Here is a 17,917-nt window from a genome sequence, read left to right as displayed (position 1 = left end):
GTCAGAGGCCGAGCAATTGTCGTCAGTGATGCAACCAGTCAGGATGCTCTCGATGTTGCAGCTGTAGAACCTTTTGAGAATCTCAGGACCCATGCCAAATCTTTTTAGTTTCCTGAGGGGGAATAGGCTTTGTCGTGCCCTCTTCACGACTGTCCTGGTGTGTTTGGACCATTCTAGTTTGTTGTTGATGTGGACACCAAGGAACTTGAATAACCCAAATAGGGATGGCGGTAAACCCTCTTAGAGGACCAGCCCTCAGGGAGATGGTTATGGGAAGAGGGGGGGTATTAGTACCATGCCATGCCATCTGGGTACAGTAGGATTGTCTGTCTCTGGATCATGTGTTCCAAATGCCACTGTATTCCCTATATAGTGCACTACTTTTGACTAGGGCTCTGTTCAAAAGTAGTGCACTGTGTAGGGAATAGGATTCCCTTTGGGACGTTACATGTGTGTCATTGGAGCACTGTTATTATCTCTAACTCGGTTTGGGACTGGGATATGATCATGTTGCCAGTTTCAGTGGGGGAGGGGACGGATGGGGATTGGCTGAGAGGCTCTGCTGTTCATGCATAAACACATATACAGTATGTATCTATAAACAGCAGTACCTTTCAGAAACCTGGATAGGTGTCTTTCCCAAAGTTCCCAGGTTTTCCAGGAATTCTGGTTGGAGTATTCTGGTATTCCTGCTTGTTGCCTCCTGATTCAGGGAATTTTCCAACCTGGAACTTCTGGAAAACCTGGACATTTTTAGGAAAGTAACCAGAATTTTGCAACCCTAAACCTGGACAACCTTTACAAAGAGCAATGAGTCATAAAGACATACTAGATAGTATTTAGTATAATTTTGTTAGTAATTGCTCTTTGTAAAAGTCCAGGTTTCTCTTCCATGCTACTAAAAAGCTATTTGCTTTACTACTTGAGTGAGTGTGAGACGTAAACAGTAGCCTGCGTCTGATGCCAACATCCTGTTTTGTCTCCTTAGAGGCCGTTGATGGACCAGCCTGGTGAAGAGGCGGGGTTAGAATGGGACAGAGCACCTCGGAACAAGAGGGCCAAGAACATGCAGATGCCCATCTGGAAGTAAGAACACACACGGACACACACACACACACACACACACGCGCCATCCTCTCCTATAGCACTTACTCTGGCCCCATTGACCTCACCAACTACTACAGTACCGCTCCCATAGAGAGAGAGAGAGAGAGAGAGAGAGAGAGTGTGTGTGTGTGTGGATACCTAGTCGGTTGCACAACTGTATGAATTTAACCGAAATGTCTTCTGCAGTATGTACATTATCCACCATCTGTCAGACCATAACCAACTTCTCACCAATAACTGCAGCTGAGTCCTTCTTTCGTTTCTTCTCCTGATCAATAAGCACTGACCGCTCTCCCCCTCCAGCTCTGTCACTGATTGGCTGAGAGCCAGAGTACTAAAAGCCCGTTGGCCTTGCCCCATAGTTATACACTATCTGATTGGTTATGTGACCAGTAGTCAGCTCAGCCATCTCCTTCTCTCTCTCACACACACACACACACACACACACACACACACACACACACACACACACACAGACACAGACTTTCTATTGCAGCAACACTGTAAATAAGCTTATCTCTGAGCTAGGATCTCCACTCCTTCAATGAGTCATATAGGGCCTAGTCTTAATCAGTGAAGGGATTAGAACAGGGAAGGTCCTTTTGGCAGGACATCACTCAATTTCTACGATATCCTCCTGGAGAGAAGTGTCCTATTGATTTAGAGTTAGAGAGACCTCAAAAGATAAGAGACTCTCACTGTAATTTCTATGCTTTGGTCCCCAACTGTGTCGGTGTGTATGGCATAGGAGTTAGACATCTCTCTTGGCTCTCTCTCACTTGTTCCCTCTCCCTTTCAGTCAGTCACTCACTCACTCACTCTCACACACACACACAGCTGTGTACAGTACAGTCACCTGATCACAGCCAAATTGCATCATATCTCAATGAGCTCTGTGTTATTGTCTGGTGCAGTAGAGTAAAGCAGCAGACAGTCACTGTTCCTATGGTTGGTCTCAGAGCCAGGCTGACATGGGCGCACGGCAACTCAATCCATATTGACAGAAGGCAATTAGGCTTACTGTATAATAATAATCATTATCATCATTAAAACTATTGTTAGTGAGTTATGTTGTCCCATTATTTATATGGAGCTTTTTGAGTTAAGCTGGGTAAGAAGGGACTGAGAGAAGGAGGGATGAACAAAGGAAAGAACAAGTGGGGTGGGGTGCTGACAAAAGAGGATGTTGATAAATAGTTAGGCCAAACTAAACACATCGGGTGACTGGAAATTGTCATCCAGACCTGATTCAACCCAGACGAAACATTTTCACGTCATCATTCCTCCTTCTCTGACATTCTTTTCCCCGGGCATGGCAAATCCTAAGCCCCGAATCCCTTTATGTCAGTTAACTCAGTAACGGAACTTTCCCAGCTCTGGAAAAAGCTCCCTGTCTACAGTACATAGTGTATATATAGGCTATTTTATACGGTTGTTCACTTGTCTTTTTTGTCTACCAACAGGAAGGGTTTAACAACATCAAGGCGTTTGTGGAGGAAGAGCTACAGACTAGCATGGTTAGTTCGTATGTTGTAGTCTGGTGTGCAGTGTTTCATTCCATGAAGCTGTTGTAATTATGTTCTAATCAGCTGCTGCACACCTCTCTCTCCACATCTCCCTCTGTCTGTCTCTCTACATCTCTGTCCGTCTCTGTCCATGTCGCTCTCTCTCTGTGTCTCTCTCTCTAGATGATGGGGATGGTGATTGGTGCGGGCATCGCCATAATCCTCATCGCCATCCTCATCTTCTTCATGCTGCGGAGGATCCAGCTCAGAAGTACGTGTCACATTCTCTCTCCAATGCGTTTTCTCCGATAACTACAAAATGAAATAAATGCTAGCTTCAGTTACACTAGCGATTGCCCTTCACTTACACCTAAAAGCTTTCTAGCGCTGTCCCTGACACCCCCCCCCATTGTCAGACTGAGTATTTTTCCAATACACTATATGGCCATAAATATGTGGAAACCCCTTCAAATTAGTATATTCAGCTATTTCAGCAACACCCGTTGCTGACAGGTGTATAAAATCAAGCACACATCCATGTACTGTCCATAGACAAACATTGGCAGTAGAATGTCCCGTATTGAAGAGCTCAGTGACTTTCAATGTGGCACTATCATAGGATGCCACCATTCCAACAAGTCATTTAATCAAATTTGTACCCTGTTAGAGCTGCAGCGGTCAACTGTAAGTGCTGTTATTGTAAAGTGGAAACGTCTAGGAGCAACAACAGCTCAGCCACGGTGGTAAGCCACACAAACTCACAGAACGGGACCGCCGAATGTTGTAGCATGTAAAAAAATCGTCTGTCCTTGGTTGTAACACTCCCTACCGAGTTCCAAACTACCTCTGGAAGCAACGTCAGCACAAGAACTGCTCATCGGGAGCTTCATGAAATGGGTTTCCATGGCCGAGCAGCCGCACACAAACCTAAGATCAGCATGCTCAATGCGAACACGGAACCCAAACCGGCTGCCCTCTTGCGCCATCGTGTATAAATGTATTTTGTCCCCCCACACCAAACGCGATCACGACACGCAGGTTAAAATATCAAAACAAACTCTGAACCAATTACATTAATTTGGGGACAGGTCGAAAAGCATTAAACATTTGTCTATTTAGCTAGGTTGCTGTTGCTAGCTAATTTGTCCTGGGATATAAATATTGAGTTATTTTACCAGAAATGCACAAGGTTCCTCTACTCCGACAATTAATCCACACATAACGGTCAACAAAATCGTTTCTAGTCATCTGTCCTCCTAGGCTTTTTCATCTCTTGACTTTATATTGTGATTGGCAACATTCATAAATTAGGTGCATTACCGCCACTGACCTCGTTCGTCTTTGTCACCCACGTGGGCATAACCAATGAGATGGCACGTGGGTACCTGCTTCTATAAACCAATGAGATGGGAGAGGTAGGACTTGCACCGCCTCACAAATAGAACTGACTTCTATTTTAGCCCTTGGCAACGCAGATGCTCGTTGGCGCACAATAATTGAATATAGATTTCAAAATTTATTTTGCAACGCACACGACTTGAGTGGTGTAGTCAGCCCGTAAGCGTCGGCTGGAGTGGTGTAAAGGTCGCTGCTATTGGAGCAGTGGAAACGTTCTCTGGAGTGATATATCACACTTCACCATCTGGCAGTCCGACGGACTGTGTTTGGCAGATGCCAGGTGTGGAAGAACTTGACTGGCCTGCACAGAGCCCTGACGTCAACCCCATCAAACACCTTTAGAATGAATTGGAACACCGACTGCGAACCAGGCCTAATCGCACGACCTCACTAATTCTCTAATGGCTGAATGGAAGGAAGATCTGGCAGCAATGTTCCAACATCTAGTGGAAAACCTTCCCAGAAGAGTGCAGCAAAAGGAGGACCAACTCCATATTAATGCCCATGATTTTGAAATGAGATGTTCGACGAGCAGGTGTCCACATACTTTTGGTCATGTAGTGTATAGACACCCTATGTTTTAATAAAATCAACTATATGTACTGAGCTTGTCTGATGCTTTAAGCACGCTGTTTGAATGAAATAATTAAGACCCATGACTCAAGAGGAAGCCAGAGATCAAGATAGCCTAAATCTTTTCCTGAAGTTGTCGGCAACCTTTTCCACTTGGAGTACCAATTTATCGTGCCAGTTCTAATTTTCATATGCACGTTTTCATGACAGTTTCATTTAATTTATTATAGTAATTGTCATGTGGTTAATTTAAATTCTAAAAGTAACTTCTATTGCCAACTATGTACAAGTTGCCTACATAAAGCCAAGAAATATAAACTTTGCATCCTGCAGGTAGAAAGTATCCCATGCACTGCCTGTCTGCAACAAACTTGAAACATTGTATCAACTGGTTCAAGCCTGAAGCTCCTGCTAGCAAACTTGTAGCATTGTATAAAATATTCTGGGTCCTCAGTTTCCCACTCCAGTGAGCTATGGACAGCTGTAGGCTATTTGTGCAAGTGTTACGAACCGGCTCAGAGTTCACAACAAAAGGGAGACAATGTGGAGACAAGGAGTATCAATATTTATTTAACTAAGTAATTAATGGTATGTGTAATCAGTAGTGTAAGTGAGTGTTTTGCATACCTGAATGTAATAATGCAGAGTGTTGAAAGGTGCCAAAACAAACAACCAAAAAACCACAACTACCAAAAATAACAAGGTGTCTGCATGGAGAGAGTCTCCCAATGACTGTGGAAGAGGTCCCTTTATCCTGGGACACAGCCGGGCCCAGGTGTTTCCCATTTAGCTGACGACCCTTCCAACTCCGCCCACCGGCATCCTAATAAGGAACAAGAGCAAAGAGAAAATACGGCAGACAGAGTGGGAGGGTCGTCACACCCCCCCCATAAAACGGGACCAACAAGGGCCCCGGAACAACGTACCAGCCTCTGCGTCCCAAATTGACACAGCCTCTGCGTCCCAAATTGACACAGCCTCTGCGTCCCAAATTGACACAGCCTCTGCGTCCCAAATTGACACAGCCTCTGCGTCCCAAATTGACACAGCCTCTGCGTCCCAAATTGACACAGCCTCTGCGTCCCAAATTGACACAGCCTCTGCGTCCCAAATTGACACAGCCTCTGCGTCCCAAATTGACACAGCCTCTGCGTCCCAAATTGACAAGAGGTTACCTGTTCACCTTCCACTTGCCCCAGCCAACCTCCTCACCAGACCTCAGCAACCTTTGCGCACAGGAAGCAACGTTTAAGAGGAAAGAAGAACAAAAGACCAGGAGGGAACAGACAGGAAAGTTAGAACATGACAAAACCAAACAATGGTCAGTCACATAACACTCAGGAACAGGGCGCACAAGAGACCGTATCATCTACAAACGCAAACAACATCTCCCAACAGTTCATAGTCACTCCAACGGTTCATAGTCACTCCAACGGTTCATAGTCACTCCAACGGTTCATAGTCACTCCAACGGTTCATAGTCACTCCAACGGTTCATAGTCACTCCAACGGTTCATAGTCACTCCAACGGTTCATAGTCACTCCAACGGTTCTGCTGAGCACACCAGACCACAAGAGAAAATACAATCACACCGGGCACCACAGAAAAGAGATGGGATATGGAGCTTCCCCAAAACCTACAATAACTCAACCCTAGTCTTCATGCAGATTTGCGGTGGGTAATTATGCACTGTAGCCCGCAGGCAAGGAAGTAACCGCCCAGCACGCTGGTAGATTCCACCAAGCCACAGATGTGCCCCTGAGACAACTGCTCAGTCCACAGACACCACACAAAAATAATAACAATGCCCAACATATTCCAAAAATGAAACACGTCGCTAAACCTATCAGGGGAAAAAGGCTATAGCTCCGGGTAGTAAGTTTCACTACCCTATCCAAATCTCCCACTGAGGTACACAGCTGATTGCACTCACCTCAGACCAATGTCCCAACAGCAAGTAGAACAAGCATTTCCAGGCTAGGCAAGGGCCTGGAAACTAACCAATGTACTCTCTCCAACACAACACACAAACCAAACAAACAAAGGCAACCAGTACTGAACACCAAACTCAAACTAACAAATTATACAAACACAACACCTACAGAATTTAACATACCTCCACGTTTTCTCCCAAACACAATCCGTTCAAAATCCCGGATGAGCCCCCACTTGTTACGAACCGGCTCAGAGTTCTCAACAATAGGGAGACATCGTGGAGGCAAGGAGTATCAAAATATATATTTATTAAATAAAGTAACTAAGTAATTAACAATGGTGTGTGTGTAATGTGAGTGTTTTGCATACCTGAACGTAATAATGCAGAGTGTTGCAAGGTGCCACCGCAAACACCCAAAAAACAACAAGGTGTCTGCATGGAGAGAGTCTCCCAATGACTGTGGAAGAGGTCTCTTTATCCTGGGACACACCCGAGCCCAGGTGTTTCCCATGTAGCTGACGACCCTCCCAACTCAGCCCACCCGCATCCTAATAAGGAACAAGAGCAAAGAGAGAAAATACGGCAGACAGAGTGGGAGGGTCGTCACACAAGGGATAAGAAGTAATCCAGGTATTTTATGACATTTCCACTCGATCAGAGCATTAGATGTTTCCCTTTCATGCCGAGTGGTTATCGAAAGGGAGAGCCCTGGAAATATTTTTCAAATGCATTGACAAATATTGTCATTCTAAATGGATTCTAAAAACAGACTTTGTTAACGTTCTGTTTGAGGTGAAGAAAGCATTTCTTTGAGAAGCTATACAGCTTATTACTACTGGTGAGCTAAGACAATCAGAAATACTATCAGACATCCCCAAATGGGCACATTTTATAGGCCTACATTAGCGCGCAGGCCAGGTAGCCTAGGCCTACTTCTATATGCGTAATAGGTGCACGTCCTTAACATTCACAGGAGCGTTCCAAACAAAAGACAATTAATCAATTGACAACTCGTAAATGGAAAGAAATTAACCAAAACTTTTTCTCAGAAGTGTAGCATAGGCTGTGAGCACTGCGAACAACGTGTCCACGCCAACAATGAGAATGGTAAACGACTGTAGACCTAATAATAATATTTTAACAGAAATTACCATAACCAAACAAACATTGTAGATTGGGAATTAACGGTAAATGTAGGTTACTACTGTTGATATATGTAATGGGGAATTGATTGACACAATCAAAGGGCAAAGAATTCACACAATTAAGTTATGAAACAATGAATTTTTATGAAATGGCGGGAGAGAGCCCATTCTGGAGAGAGACATGAATTTTAGCCACACCCCCTTTCATCTTGGACCGCGGCATCCCCGCGGCCTCCTCAATGGGTTAGTCCACTGAGACAGGCGTCAATCAGACCGGTGTCTCATGTGCCATGGAATTTTTTTAAATCCATTTGCGACTGCTCGACAACAAAAAAAATCTTGGTCGATCAACAGCCTATTGACCAAACAATCGTCCAGTCAACTAAATGGGGTCAGCCCTAGAACTTTCTTTTTTTCCCTCAGTTCATTTCAGTTTTGCTAGTGAATATATGGTTTTAGCTTGCTATACAATGCTATAATGTATCTTAAAATGTTCATACTGGTACTTTATCTTGTTCACATTGGCATACTGTTTGTGTTCGTGCTCTAGTATCTCCATATATGTATGTTTTAACCTCACAGACCTGCAAGCCCAGGAGGCCCCCAAGTATCGATTCCGCAAGAGGGACAAGGTCATGTTCTATGGGCGAAAGATCATGCGCAAGGTTAGTGGCTGTGGTGGGATGCGTTTTGGGGTTTCTAGCAAAGTAAAATGGTACCCTTTTGTTTGACAATGCGTTTTTTTTGCCCTAGTTGACCTTTGACCTCTTGCTCTCACAGGTGTCCCAGTCCACCTCTTCCCTGGTGGGCACAGCCTCTTCCACACGCCCACGACTTAAAAAGAAGCAGAAAATGCTCAACATTGCCAAAAAGTGTGTGAACACGGTTTACCCTGTCTACTCTACTCTAATTCATGATGCTAACGAACTTAGTGACTACAGAGTAGAGAACAATAGTCTCTTATACATTTGTCCTCCCGCTCTCTCATCCTGCTCTCCATCCCTCTCCTCCCTCCAGGATTCTGCGTTTTAAGAAGGAAGTGCCCACCCTGGTAGCTAAGGAGCCTCCTCCCTCAGTGCTGGAGGCCGACCTTACAGAGTTTGACGTGGCCAACTCCCACCTGCCCTCCGAGGTGCTCTACATGCTCAAGAACGTCCGGTACGTAGGGACTTCTCCGAGTTTGTGTGTAGAGTGTACTCTCTGTGTGTGTTAAGATGTTGTGGAGTCCTTATCTATATGGAGGAGACGTGTGTGTGTGTGTGTGTGTGTTCGAGTATCAAAACACCATGTATCATGGGTAAATTGTGACTCACTGATCTTCAAATAATATTGAGTAGTTATTAATGATGCAAGGTGATACGTAGGTCAGTCAGTCACCTTTTTTGTGTGTGCGCAAATGTGTGTGTAGTAATCTCTCCATCTCTATCCCCCCTGCAGTGTGCTGGGCCACTTTGAGAAGCCTCTGTTCCTGGAGCTGTGTAAACACATGGTGTTCCTGCAGTTCCAACAGGGAGAGTACGTCTTCAGACCGGGCCAGCCTGACAGCAGCATCTACGTGGTGCAGGACGGAAAACTAGAACTGTGCCTTACTGGAATGGTGAGAGAGAGGGAGAGTGTGTGTGTATGCGTGTGTCTGTGCACCTGTGTGTGTTTCTCATGTACACAAATGGCCAGACATTTACATTTTAGTTTTTTTGTTGTTGCCTTCTGTACAATTGAGCCTCCATCCATGCTAACGAGTAAACAGGAACTCATCAAGGGCTTACAGTTCTCTAACAATTAACTCTCTTGTAGGTCATTTAAATAATGATTAGCACCTATTAGTGTTTGAGTCAGATTATCCCAATATGGAGGAAAAGGATCAAATGGAATGATCTCTGAATTTAGATAGTTATGGCCACGATGAACTTGCATTTGGGCAAAGATTGGAATGACTTAACATGAACTGAATGTTTTCAAGATAACTGTCAATTGTACTGTTTGCCTGTGTTTTTCTGTGCTTTTTTTTTTAAACACAAAAATGTATGTGCCTTTTTGTCTATGTTCATTTGTTATGACATACTCTGTTTTACCCCTGTGTGTTTGTTTTTAGGACGGCAAGGACGGTGTGGTGAAGGAGGTGTACCCCGGAGACAGTGTCCACAGCCTCCTCAGCATCCTGGACGTCATCACCGTAAGACACGCCCACTTCCTGTCCCGCATTCCACACTCCCTAAATCACCATGCACGTGTCGTTTTCTTGTTTTGAGTCACCCCTTTGTCTGTCCCTATCACGTTTCAGTCAGAACTTTGAACTTAGTCAAGGAACAAGTCAGGGAAATCTAGCATTGAATCATAGCCTCCAAAGTTGAATCATATCAAAGTCATGATGATTTCGCAATTTAATGTTATATCATGCAGCACTATGATATGACAAGTGTGGCTTAAGTGCGCTTTTACGCTTGGACTTTTTTTTCTTTCTATAAGTATACAGTGAACTATTAAACACATGACCCTTTTAGAGTCAAGAGGATTTGGTAGCTGGCATGTAACTCCTATATTTAGACAGGAAAACTACCTGACACACATATCCTGGAGCCCTTGCTTTACGGCTGACAAAAGGAAGTGGAAAACGTCTCTAAAGCAATGGTTTCTGCTGGTGGGTTCTGCTAGTTCCCTCTTCTTGGCTTGTGACTATAAACATTTTGTTGAGTACTTCAGTTTTTTTGTTAGTGCGTGGGTCACAGGGACATTTTTCAAAAGGCTTCACCCAAGTCACTGCAATGGCCGGGATAGGCCGGCTTTGTAAAATAAGAATTTGTTCCTAGTTAAATAAATAGGACAGTGATGAAAGAGCCTTGTCGTTGTGTTTGTTTCAGGTACACCTAGCTAGCATGTGAAAACCACTCCCAACACAGTATATTACAGTATATTCTAAGAGCGTGTGTGTGAGTGAACCTTATCACTGTGCGTCTGTTTCAGGGACACCAGAAGCCGTACAGGACGGTGTCGGCGCGGGCGGCTGAGGTGTCCACCGTACTGCGTCTACCTGTTGAGGCCTTCCTCTCCATCTTTGAGAAGTACCCTGAGAGCCTGGTGCGGGTTGTCCAGGTAAGCTGCAGTGTGTGTGTGTGTGTGTGTTTGTCACCAGGTGTGGATGTGCGTTTTTCTCTTGATGTTCACGGGACCTTTTCCTCCCTCTGTCTTCTCATGCAGATCATCATGGTTCGTCTCCAAAGAGTAACCGTTCTGGCGCTGCACAACTACCTAGGGCTCACCAACGAGCTCTTTAGCCATGTGAGTCAAGCGCCCCACACACACGCGCACGCACACACACACACACACACACACACACAGCGCCACGATTCATCATACCACCCAGATCCTCAAACATACACGCACCCACACATGAACATTCTGTTTGTTACTTCATCTACCAGGAATGCTACTTCATTAGCTGAAGCTACATCAGACATGCTGTTTTCATGACGATTGAGTCATTCAACGCTAACGCTAATCACTTTTCAATGCTGACCTGGTAATTATAACGATGGTAATTCAACGCTAGACTGTCTTCATTGACCCTAACCTCTTCTCTCTCTCTCTCTTTCTCCCATGCCTCTGTCCTCCCCTCCCTATAGGAGATGCAGCTCCTGCGCCTGCTGCCCCTGTCCCCCCACCCCGTGCCCCGCACCAGCCCCCAGCGCCACGGCAAGCGTTTCGGTAGCCTGACCGTGCCCGTGGAGGACCGCGAGGCCGCCGTGAAGGACGCACCAGATCCTGGGAAGGATGGAGCCACAGTCCCACCAACCCTCAGCAGGACCATCTCCATGCCTGTAGACATCGCCGGTGAGTACCTCTTTCTGTCGGTCTCTCGATCCCTCTCTCTGTCCTCTCCCATTCTTTTCTCTCTGTCCGTATGGTAACATCTGCATTCTTAGTATGTAACTTCATCTCTGTTGCTTCTCAGGTTTTTGACAGTGGCATTTACACGTGTTTGTGTTAACATGATTTCTGTGGTGTGTGTGTGTGTGGTGTCTACACACAGGCATGCAGAAGAATCTGCGGTCGGATTTCGATATGGCCTACGAGAGGGGACGGATCTCCGTTTCCGCTGAGGACGGCAACACACCACCCACCTATTCACGGGTCAGTATACATGCGTGCTCACACACACACACACACACAAGGTTGGATGTTAGTGACATCTCAGAATATGTATTTACATTTGAAATAAAATCAAAACAGACATTTTTTTGTAATTCAACAGTTTATCTATTCACGAACAGTCATCCTAGTGCACTAAAATACACATTTGCACTTCAAAGTAGACCACTAACTCTTATCTTTGTACATCACAGATCTGCACTTCAAAGTAGACCAGCCACAGTGTACTGTAATTGACATTCATGTCCCTCCATGTTTTCTGTTCCTTTCCCAGGACCAGCGGGAGAGGAGGGTGACCGTAGACGAGGTGCCGTCGGGGGTGTACCTGTACCCCGAGGAGGAAGGGGGTCCGGACAACCAGTTCTCACCAGGACCAGGACCCGTCCCCGGTCGCCCCAGCCCTGCCCTGTTCGAGGAGGCCCTGAAGGAGCTCCTCAAACTCATGAGGATCGAGGTTAGTACTAACTACTGCTTAGTGACCTTAGTACATGGTCAGTAGATGGTTGCTATCTACTTTGTCCTTTGGGCTAATGTACCATGTCTAGACAATATATTTTGAAATGCAAAGCCTGAAGTGTTCTTATCGGACAAGTTCAAGTAGCACCTCCCCCTTTTCAAAACATGTCTCCATACTGGACATCAAGCAGCACTTTCTCCCTCTGACTGCTTTTATCTAAAATGATTACAGTTCCATTTCACAATCTACTGTTATGGTTGGAACCGAGCGTCTGAAATGTACCATATCGAAAGTTCTGTCTCCGTCCGTATATTTGCCAACCCTCTTGCTTTGCAGCCCAGGAGAGCAAAAGGGGAATCCAGACGTTGTTTCACCACCAAGAGCGTTTCCTCATTCCCTCCCTCTATCGCTGTCTCACTCTTTCTTTCTCTCGTTCTGTTCTTTTTCCTTCTTCTGCCAGGACCCTGCTCTGCTGAATGGGAGAGTGACTCTGCACCACGCCAAGGCAGGAACTGTGCTGGCTAGACAAGGAGACCAGGTACTTTTCTGAGGCTTGGAGAGATGTCTTCCCTCTGTCCTCTCCTCTGTTTTAATTCAGGTTGACGTTTGTCACGAATCTTGCCATGGAGGCAGAACTGAGCGATTTCCGCTAGATGGGCCAGCTGCAAAGTCAAAATTGTCTACATCGTCATGACAATACATGCCAACCTGACTGTTTAATCCCCCAATTTTATGAGGGAGACGTCTCCAAAACATTATAGATTTTTGATATCGCAGATTCCTATCATACCTTAATGTTTTCCTTGACTTCTTTCCCCTCTAAATCCCTCTCTTTCCCATACACTTTATTCTCCCCTCCCCAGCTCCTTACCCCCTCTACTCTCCTCTCTTCAACCCCTCTAAACACACAAAAACAAAACATGAATCCTGAAATCTGAACTCCCTCTTCACCTCTCAGGATGTAAGTCTCCACTTCGTCCTGTCCGGCTGCCTCCACGTGTACCAGCGGATGATCGGCAAGCAGGATGCGGTGTGTCTGTTTGTCACCCAGCCGGGTGAGATGGTGGGCCAGCTGGCCGTGTTGACTGGAGAACCCCTCATCTTCACCATCAAGGCCAACAGAGACTGCACCTTCCTCAAGATCTCCAAGTCTGACTTCTACGAGTGGGTGTCTAGTAGAGACCACACTAGAAAGAGACTAAAGCAGGGGGGGTAGGCAAGCCTGGTCCTGGAGCGCCGCAGGCACTTCCTGTTTTTGATTTAACCGGCCTGGAAGACCAGCTGTGTTGAATTTAGGCGCTGAACTGATCAATTAGCTCAGTCGGTCAGGTGTGGTACCTGGTTGGAACAACATCCTGCTGTACCCGTGGCACTCCAGGAACAGGGTAACCCCTGGACTAAACCCTTCTGTGTGAAAGGGGTATAGTTCACAGTCTGGGCATTAAGCTGGAACATTTAGTATAAGCCTAACTCGGGTTTAGAAGTAGAGGAATGCAGGTTGTTGAATGATTACATGAAATGTAAATATACCAGTAGTCACTGACTGTTGAATATTAAACCATCTGTTACAAGTAGGTTGGCTTCAGTTCCAAACATGCATTTCTCGTTCTATGTCACAACTGTCTCACTGTTGATAAGATGCTGGTTATTACTATCTATCTGGTCATGGTAGAAAAGACGGAAGTGGTTCGAAAGTGGCAAACACTTCTCCTAACCCTAGCTTTGTTTATCATTTCCTGTGATATTTAAGCATAGTGACTGCCTCTCCCCTGAGATACTGTCTGTGTGTTTCTTCCTAATCTGGTGTGCTCTGTGCTGCCCCCTGTCTTTAGGATCATGAGAGAACAGCCCAGTGTGGTTCTGAGTGCAGCCCATACCGTAGCCATCCGCATGTCCCCCTTCGTCAGACAGATGGACTTCGCCATAGACTGGATGGCTGTGGAGGCCGGCAGAGCCCTCTATAGGTATCTGGACAAATCTTCTCTTATGACGGTATTTTTAATTTGACCAGAAAATCTGTATTAGTTCTTATTACAAGCAGGTAAACCTTTTCTGACTGACAATATCCCCTATCTGAAGGTATTTTTCTTTGACACGTTTCGAACTCTAGCCTTGCACAGACACGCTCGAATGTACACTGTCCTGAAACCAAACAACTCTTTTTTGGGGGGGGGGGGGGGTGGGAGGGTCTGATGAAAACTGAAGTGGCTGTTCTCCACCTCCTCTCGTCCTATCTCCAGGCAGGATGACCAGTCGGACTGCACCTACATAGTTCTGAATGGACGGCTCCGTTCTGTTATACGTAAAGCTAACGGGAAGAAGGAGCTGGTAGGAGAGTACGGTCGAGGAGACCTCATAGGAGTGGTGAGACTTTGGCCCATTTCTACAGCTGTCATCGTTCTGGTCTTCTATGTAAAGGCAGAATATGTTGTTACTATATTAGTTTATAAAGCTAATATTCAGAATAAAGTCAACCTAATTTATTTATATTAGACCTGTGTGTGTGTATAGTGTATGTTTGGGTTATATTAGATCATTGGGGACGCTATACCTTTTTAAATCCCATGATTTTGGAGCTCTTACTATCTCCTCCTGTTTTCTCCAGGTTGAGGCTCTGACCCGACAGCCCAGAGCCACCACGGTCCACGCGGTCAGAGACACAGAGCTGGTCAAGCTACCAGAGGGAACGCTCAACAACATCAAGAGGAGGTACCCACAGGTGGTCACCAGGTTGATCCACCTGCTGGGACAGAAGATCCTGGGGAACCTGCAACAGGCCCGCGGACCATTCTCAGGTGAGTGTGTGTGTGTGTGTGAGACACACACCCACAAGTACACAGGCATGTACTGTATGCATACACACACTTGCCCTCTTTGTCCTCTAGATAAAGCCATGTATTACACTCTCTCTCTCTCACCCCGTACTTCTCCAGGTTCTGCCCTCGGCCTGTCCAGCGTAGCATCCAGCCCTGACGTCACCAACCCGGCCAGTAACCTGTCCACTGTGGCCGTACTGCCCATCTGTGACGAGGTGCCAATCAACGCCTTCAACCTGGAGCTCAGCCATGCCCTCAGCGCCATAGGTACACACCTCTAGAGACTAGCATAGCAACTGTCAATCAAACCTTACTATGACTTGAAGGTCTTGTAATCGCTATTGACTAATATGAAACATCTGCCTAACGTGAGTAGATTCTGTGGACAATAAAGTTGTTCTATACTGTTCCTTAACTAAATTGTTACATTGAGCGACTGTGCTATTCTGTTTTATATACATAAATTGTTCTCTCGGAAAAATAAAACATATTTCTATTTGTCCTTGATGTGTAGGACCTACCCTGCTGCTGACCAGTGACATCATCAGAGAGCGACTGGGGGCCTCCGCTCTGGATAAGTCCGTTTTTATCCTCTCTTCTTCCCCTCTTCCTCTGCGGTATCCATATCAGTTGGTTGTTCTTAACTCTCGTTCTCCCCTCGTAACAGTATCCATGAGTACCGTCTGTCTGGCTGGCTGGCCCAGCAGGAGGACATCAACAGGATAGTCCTGTACCAGACAGACAGCAGTATGACCCCCTGGACCCAGCGCTGCATCAGACAGGCTGACTGCATCCTCATCGTGGGTCTGGGTGAACAGGAACCGGCACTGGGACAGGTAGGAGGGACGGGGGTGAAGAGCTGGAGGTTGATTTGGGTGGGGCTCAATTGGAGGATGGGTTGCTAGTGTTTGGAGGATTGGTTGACCTATGAAGCTACTCTACTTACAAGCTGCCTAGTTACATTTATTTGTTCAATTTAAAACTTTCATTGTGAAATTATACATTAACCTCATATTTTAAGCTTATTTGTGGAGATTTTTTTTTTTTTTTAAAGCAGTCTAGTTATGACTGCATCTTATCTTCAGTACTGTATCTAACCATGCCTCTCTCTCTCTCTCTCTCTCTCTCTCTCTCTCTCCTCTAGTTAGAGCAGATGTTGGAGAACACCGCGGTGAGGGCTCTGAAACAGCTGGTGCTGCTCCATAAAGAGGACGGCTCGGGGCCCTCCAGGACCGTAGAGTGGCTCAACATGAGGAGCTGGTGCTCTGGACACCTCCACCTCCGCTGCCCCCGCCGGGTCTTCTCACGACGCAGCCCCTCAAAACTGGTGCGACTCCCTGGGGAGATGCCGTGACTTCTGTTTTTTACTTTCTCTCTTTCTAACTTTGGTTTGTTGTTTTTCTTTCATTCGTTTATTCATTCGTTACACACCGACCTTTGCTCACATCTGATTGTTCCTCCATTAGATTGAGGATGAGGACAGTTGTAAAGAGAGCTCTGACGATGTGGTAAGATAGGAGGCTAGTCTGTTTGCAAGAAAAGGTTTTATGGATACTTTAATAGCCTGTTGAGCATGTCCTCTTAATCCAATCTATATCTTTTTTAGTTCTATCTTGCACGGAGTGACGGCTCAAATTGAAGCACTTTGCTGTTCTACGAGTAACATGAGTTTTGGTTTTCAAGAGGAATAACATAGTGCTTTAGCTACAAAGGCTTTGGGAAACCCAGCCCGGGTCGTTTTAGGGAAATGATCCATTGACAAGCTTACCAACCACTTACAGCGCTTTGGTGGATAGCAACTGTCGCTAACCAGGCCCAAGTCTGAATTGTTGGACAAGCTCTAGTTTCAAGTGCGTGGAAGCCTACAAATTGCTCAGATTATCATCTGAAATCGACGTGTGTGTGTGTGTGTGTGTGTGTGTGTGTGTGTGTGTGTGTGTGTGTGTGTGTGTGTGTGTGTGTGTGTGTGTGTGTGTGTGTGTGTGTGTGTGTGTGTGTGTGTGTGTGTGTGTGTGTGTGTGTGTGTGTGTGTGTGTGTGTGTGTGGGGGGGGGCAGAGGGAGGTGTATGAGAAGGTGTTTGAGAAGACAGCGGACAGACACAGTGATTTCTCTCGGCTGGCCCGGGTACTGACTGGGAACAGCATCGCTCTGGTACTGGGAGGAGGAGGAGCCAGGTCAGTGGACTTAGTTTTTATAGGAACACCTCTCTTTTGTGCTAGACTCTCGTTTGTAGATGATCAAGTAGTACATGCTTTACTCCACACTATCGACATCATCAAAGGCATGTTTTCCATGACAGTCATGGGACCACAGCTCTTTGCATGAGAAGTCCTGTCTTCTGTTGATTATTATCAAGATTTCTTGTAACATTAATGTCCTTCAGTGTATCTGTAGTCTCGAATAAGTCAAGTTCTTTCAGATCTTTTCAAATTAATGAAAGAAGTGGAAGAAATGGAGTCCTCAAACAGACAGTGAATTTCCTCCTCTCTGATTGGTTGTTGTCTCTGTCACTCTTGCAGAGGCTGCTCCCACGTGGGAGTGATCAAGGCCATGGAGGAGGCAGGGATCCCCATCGATATCGTGGGCGGGACGTCCATCGGGTCGTTCATCGGGGCGCTGTACGCCGAGGAGAGGAGTGCGGTGCGCACCAAGCAGAGAGCCCGCGAGTGGTCCAAGGTCTGATCCTCCCTCCGCTATACCATCATGCACTTCTCTTGTTCCTTTATCTGACCATTTGGCACATTCCTTTGTCAGGTGACATGTAGTGTATTAGAGGGGATCAGTTTGAGCATGGCGAGACACAGAATCACTCGTGTTGATCACATAATGAGT

At 45.9% G+C, this 17,917-nt stretch overlaps 1 protein-coding gene across 5 annotated transcripts in view; it reads left to right on the top strand.

Annotated features, from left to right (window-relative positions):
* LOC106586907 (patatin-like phospholipase domain-containing protein 6) overlaps positions 1–17,917 on the top strand; it is a 44,756-nt gene that overhangs the window by 12,101 nt on the left and 14,738 nt on the right. For all 5 annotated transcript variants that reach the window (XM_014174684.3, XM_082965602.1, XM_082965609.1 and 2 more), the window contains 24 exons: positions 989–1,086; positions 2,571–2,624; positions 2,796–2,883; positions 8,248–8,330; positions 8,446–8,537; positions 8,683–8,823; positions 9,103–9,262; positions 9,758–9,838; positions 10,627–10,755; positions 10,861–10,941; positions 11,286–11,493; positions 11,693–11,793; positions 12,086–12,265; positions 12,729–12,806; positions 13,227–13,432; positions 14,101–14,232; positions 14,509–14,632; positions 14,874–15,063; positions 15,202–15,351; positions 15,599–15,662; positions 15,752–15,920; positions 16,229–16,411; positions 17,141–17,259; positions 17,605–17,761. In XM_014174684.3, coding sequence (XP_014030159.2) covers positions 1,030–1,086; positions 2,571–2,624; positions 2,796–2,883; positions 8,248–8,330; positions 8,446–8,537; positions 8,683–8,823; positions 9,103–9,262; positions 9,758–9,838; positions 10,627–10,755; positions 10,861–10,941; positions 11,286–11,493; positions 11,693–11,793; positions 12,086–12,265; positions 12,729–12,806; positions 13,227–13,432; positions 14,101–14,232; positions 14,509–14,632; positions 14,874–15,063; positions 15,202–15,351; positions 15,599–15,662; positions 15,752–15,920; positions 16,229–16,411; positions 17,141–17,259; positions 17,605–17,761 — 3,027 coding nt within the window. In that variant the 5' untranslated portion in view covers positions 989–1,029. The remainder of the gene's footprint in view (positions 1–988; positions 1,087–2,570; positions 2,625–2,795; positions 2,884–8,247; positions 8,331–8,445; positions 8,538–8,682; positions 8,824–9,102; positions 9,263–9,757; positions 9,839–10,626; positions 10,756–10,860; positions 10,942–11,285; positions 11,494–11,692; positions 11,794–12,085; positions 12,266–12,728; positions 12,807–13,226; positions 13,433–14,100; positions 14,233–14,508; positions 14,633–14,873; positions 15,064–15,201; positions 15,352–15,598; positions 15,663–15,751; positions 15,921–16,228; positions 16,412–17,140; positions 17,260–17,604; positions 17,762–17,917) is intronic.

Source organism: Salmo salar, chromosome 02 (assembly GCF_965601325.2).
Source record: "Salmo salar chromosome 02, fSalSal1, whole genome shotgun sequence".
NCBI lineage: Eukaryota > Metazoa > Chordata > Actinopteri > Salmoniformes > Salmonidae > Salmo > Salmo salar.
This window is presented reverse-complemented; position numbering and strand designations above follow the sequence as displayed.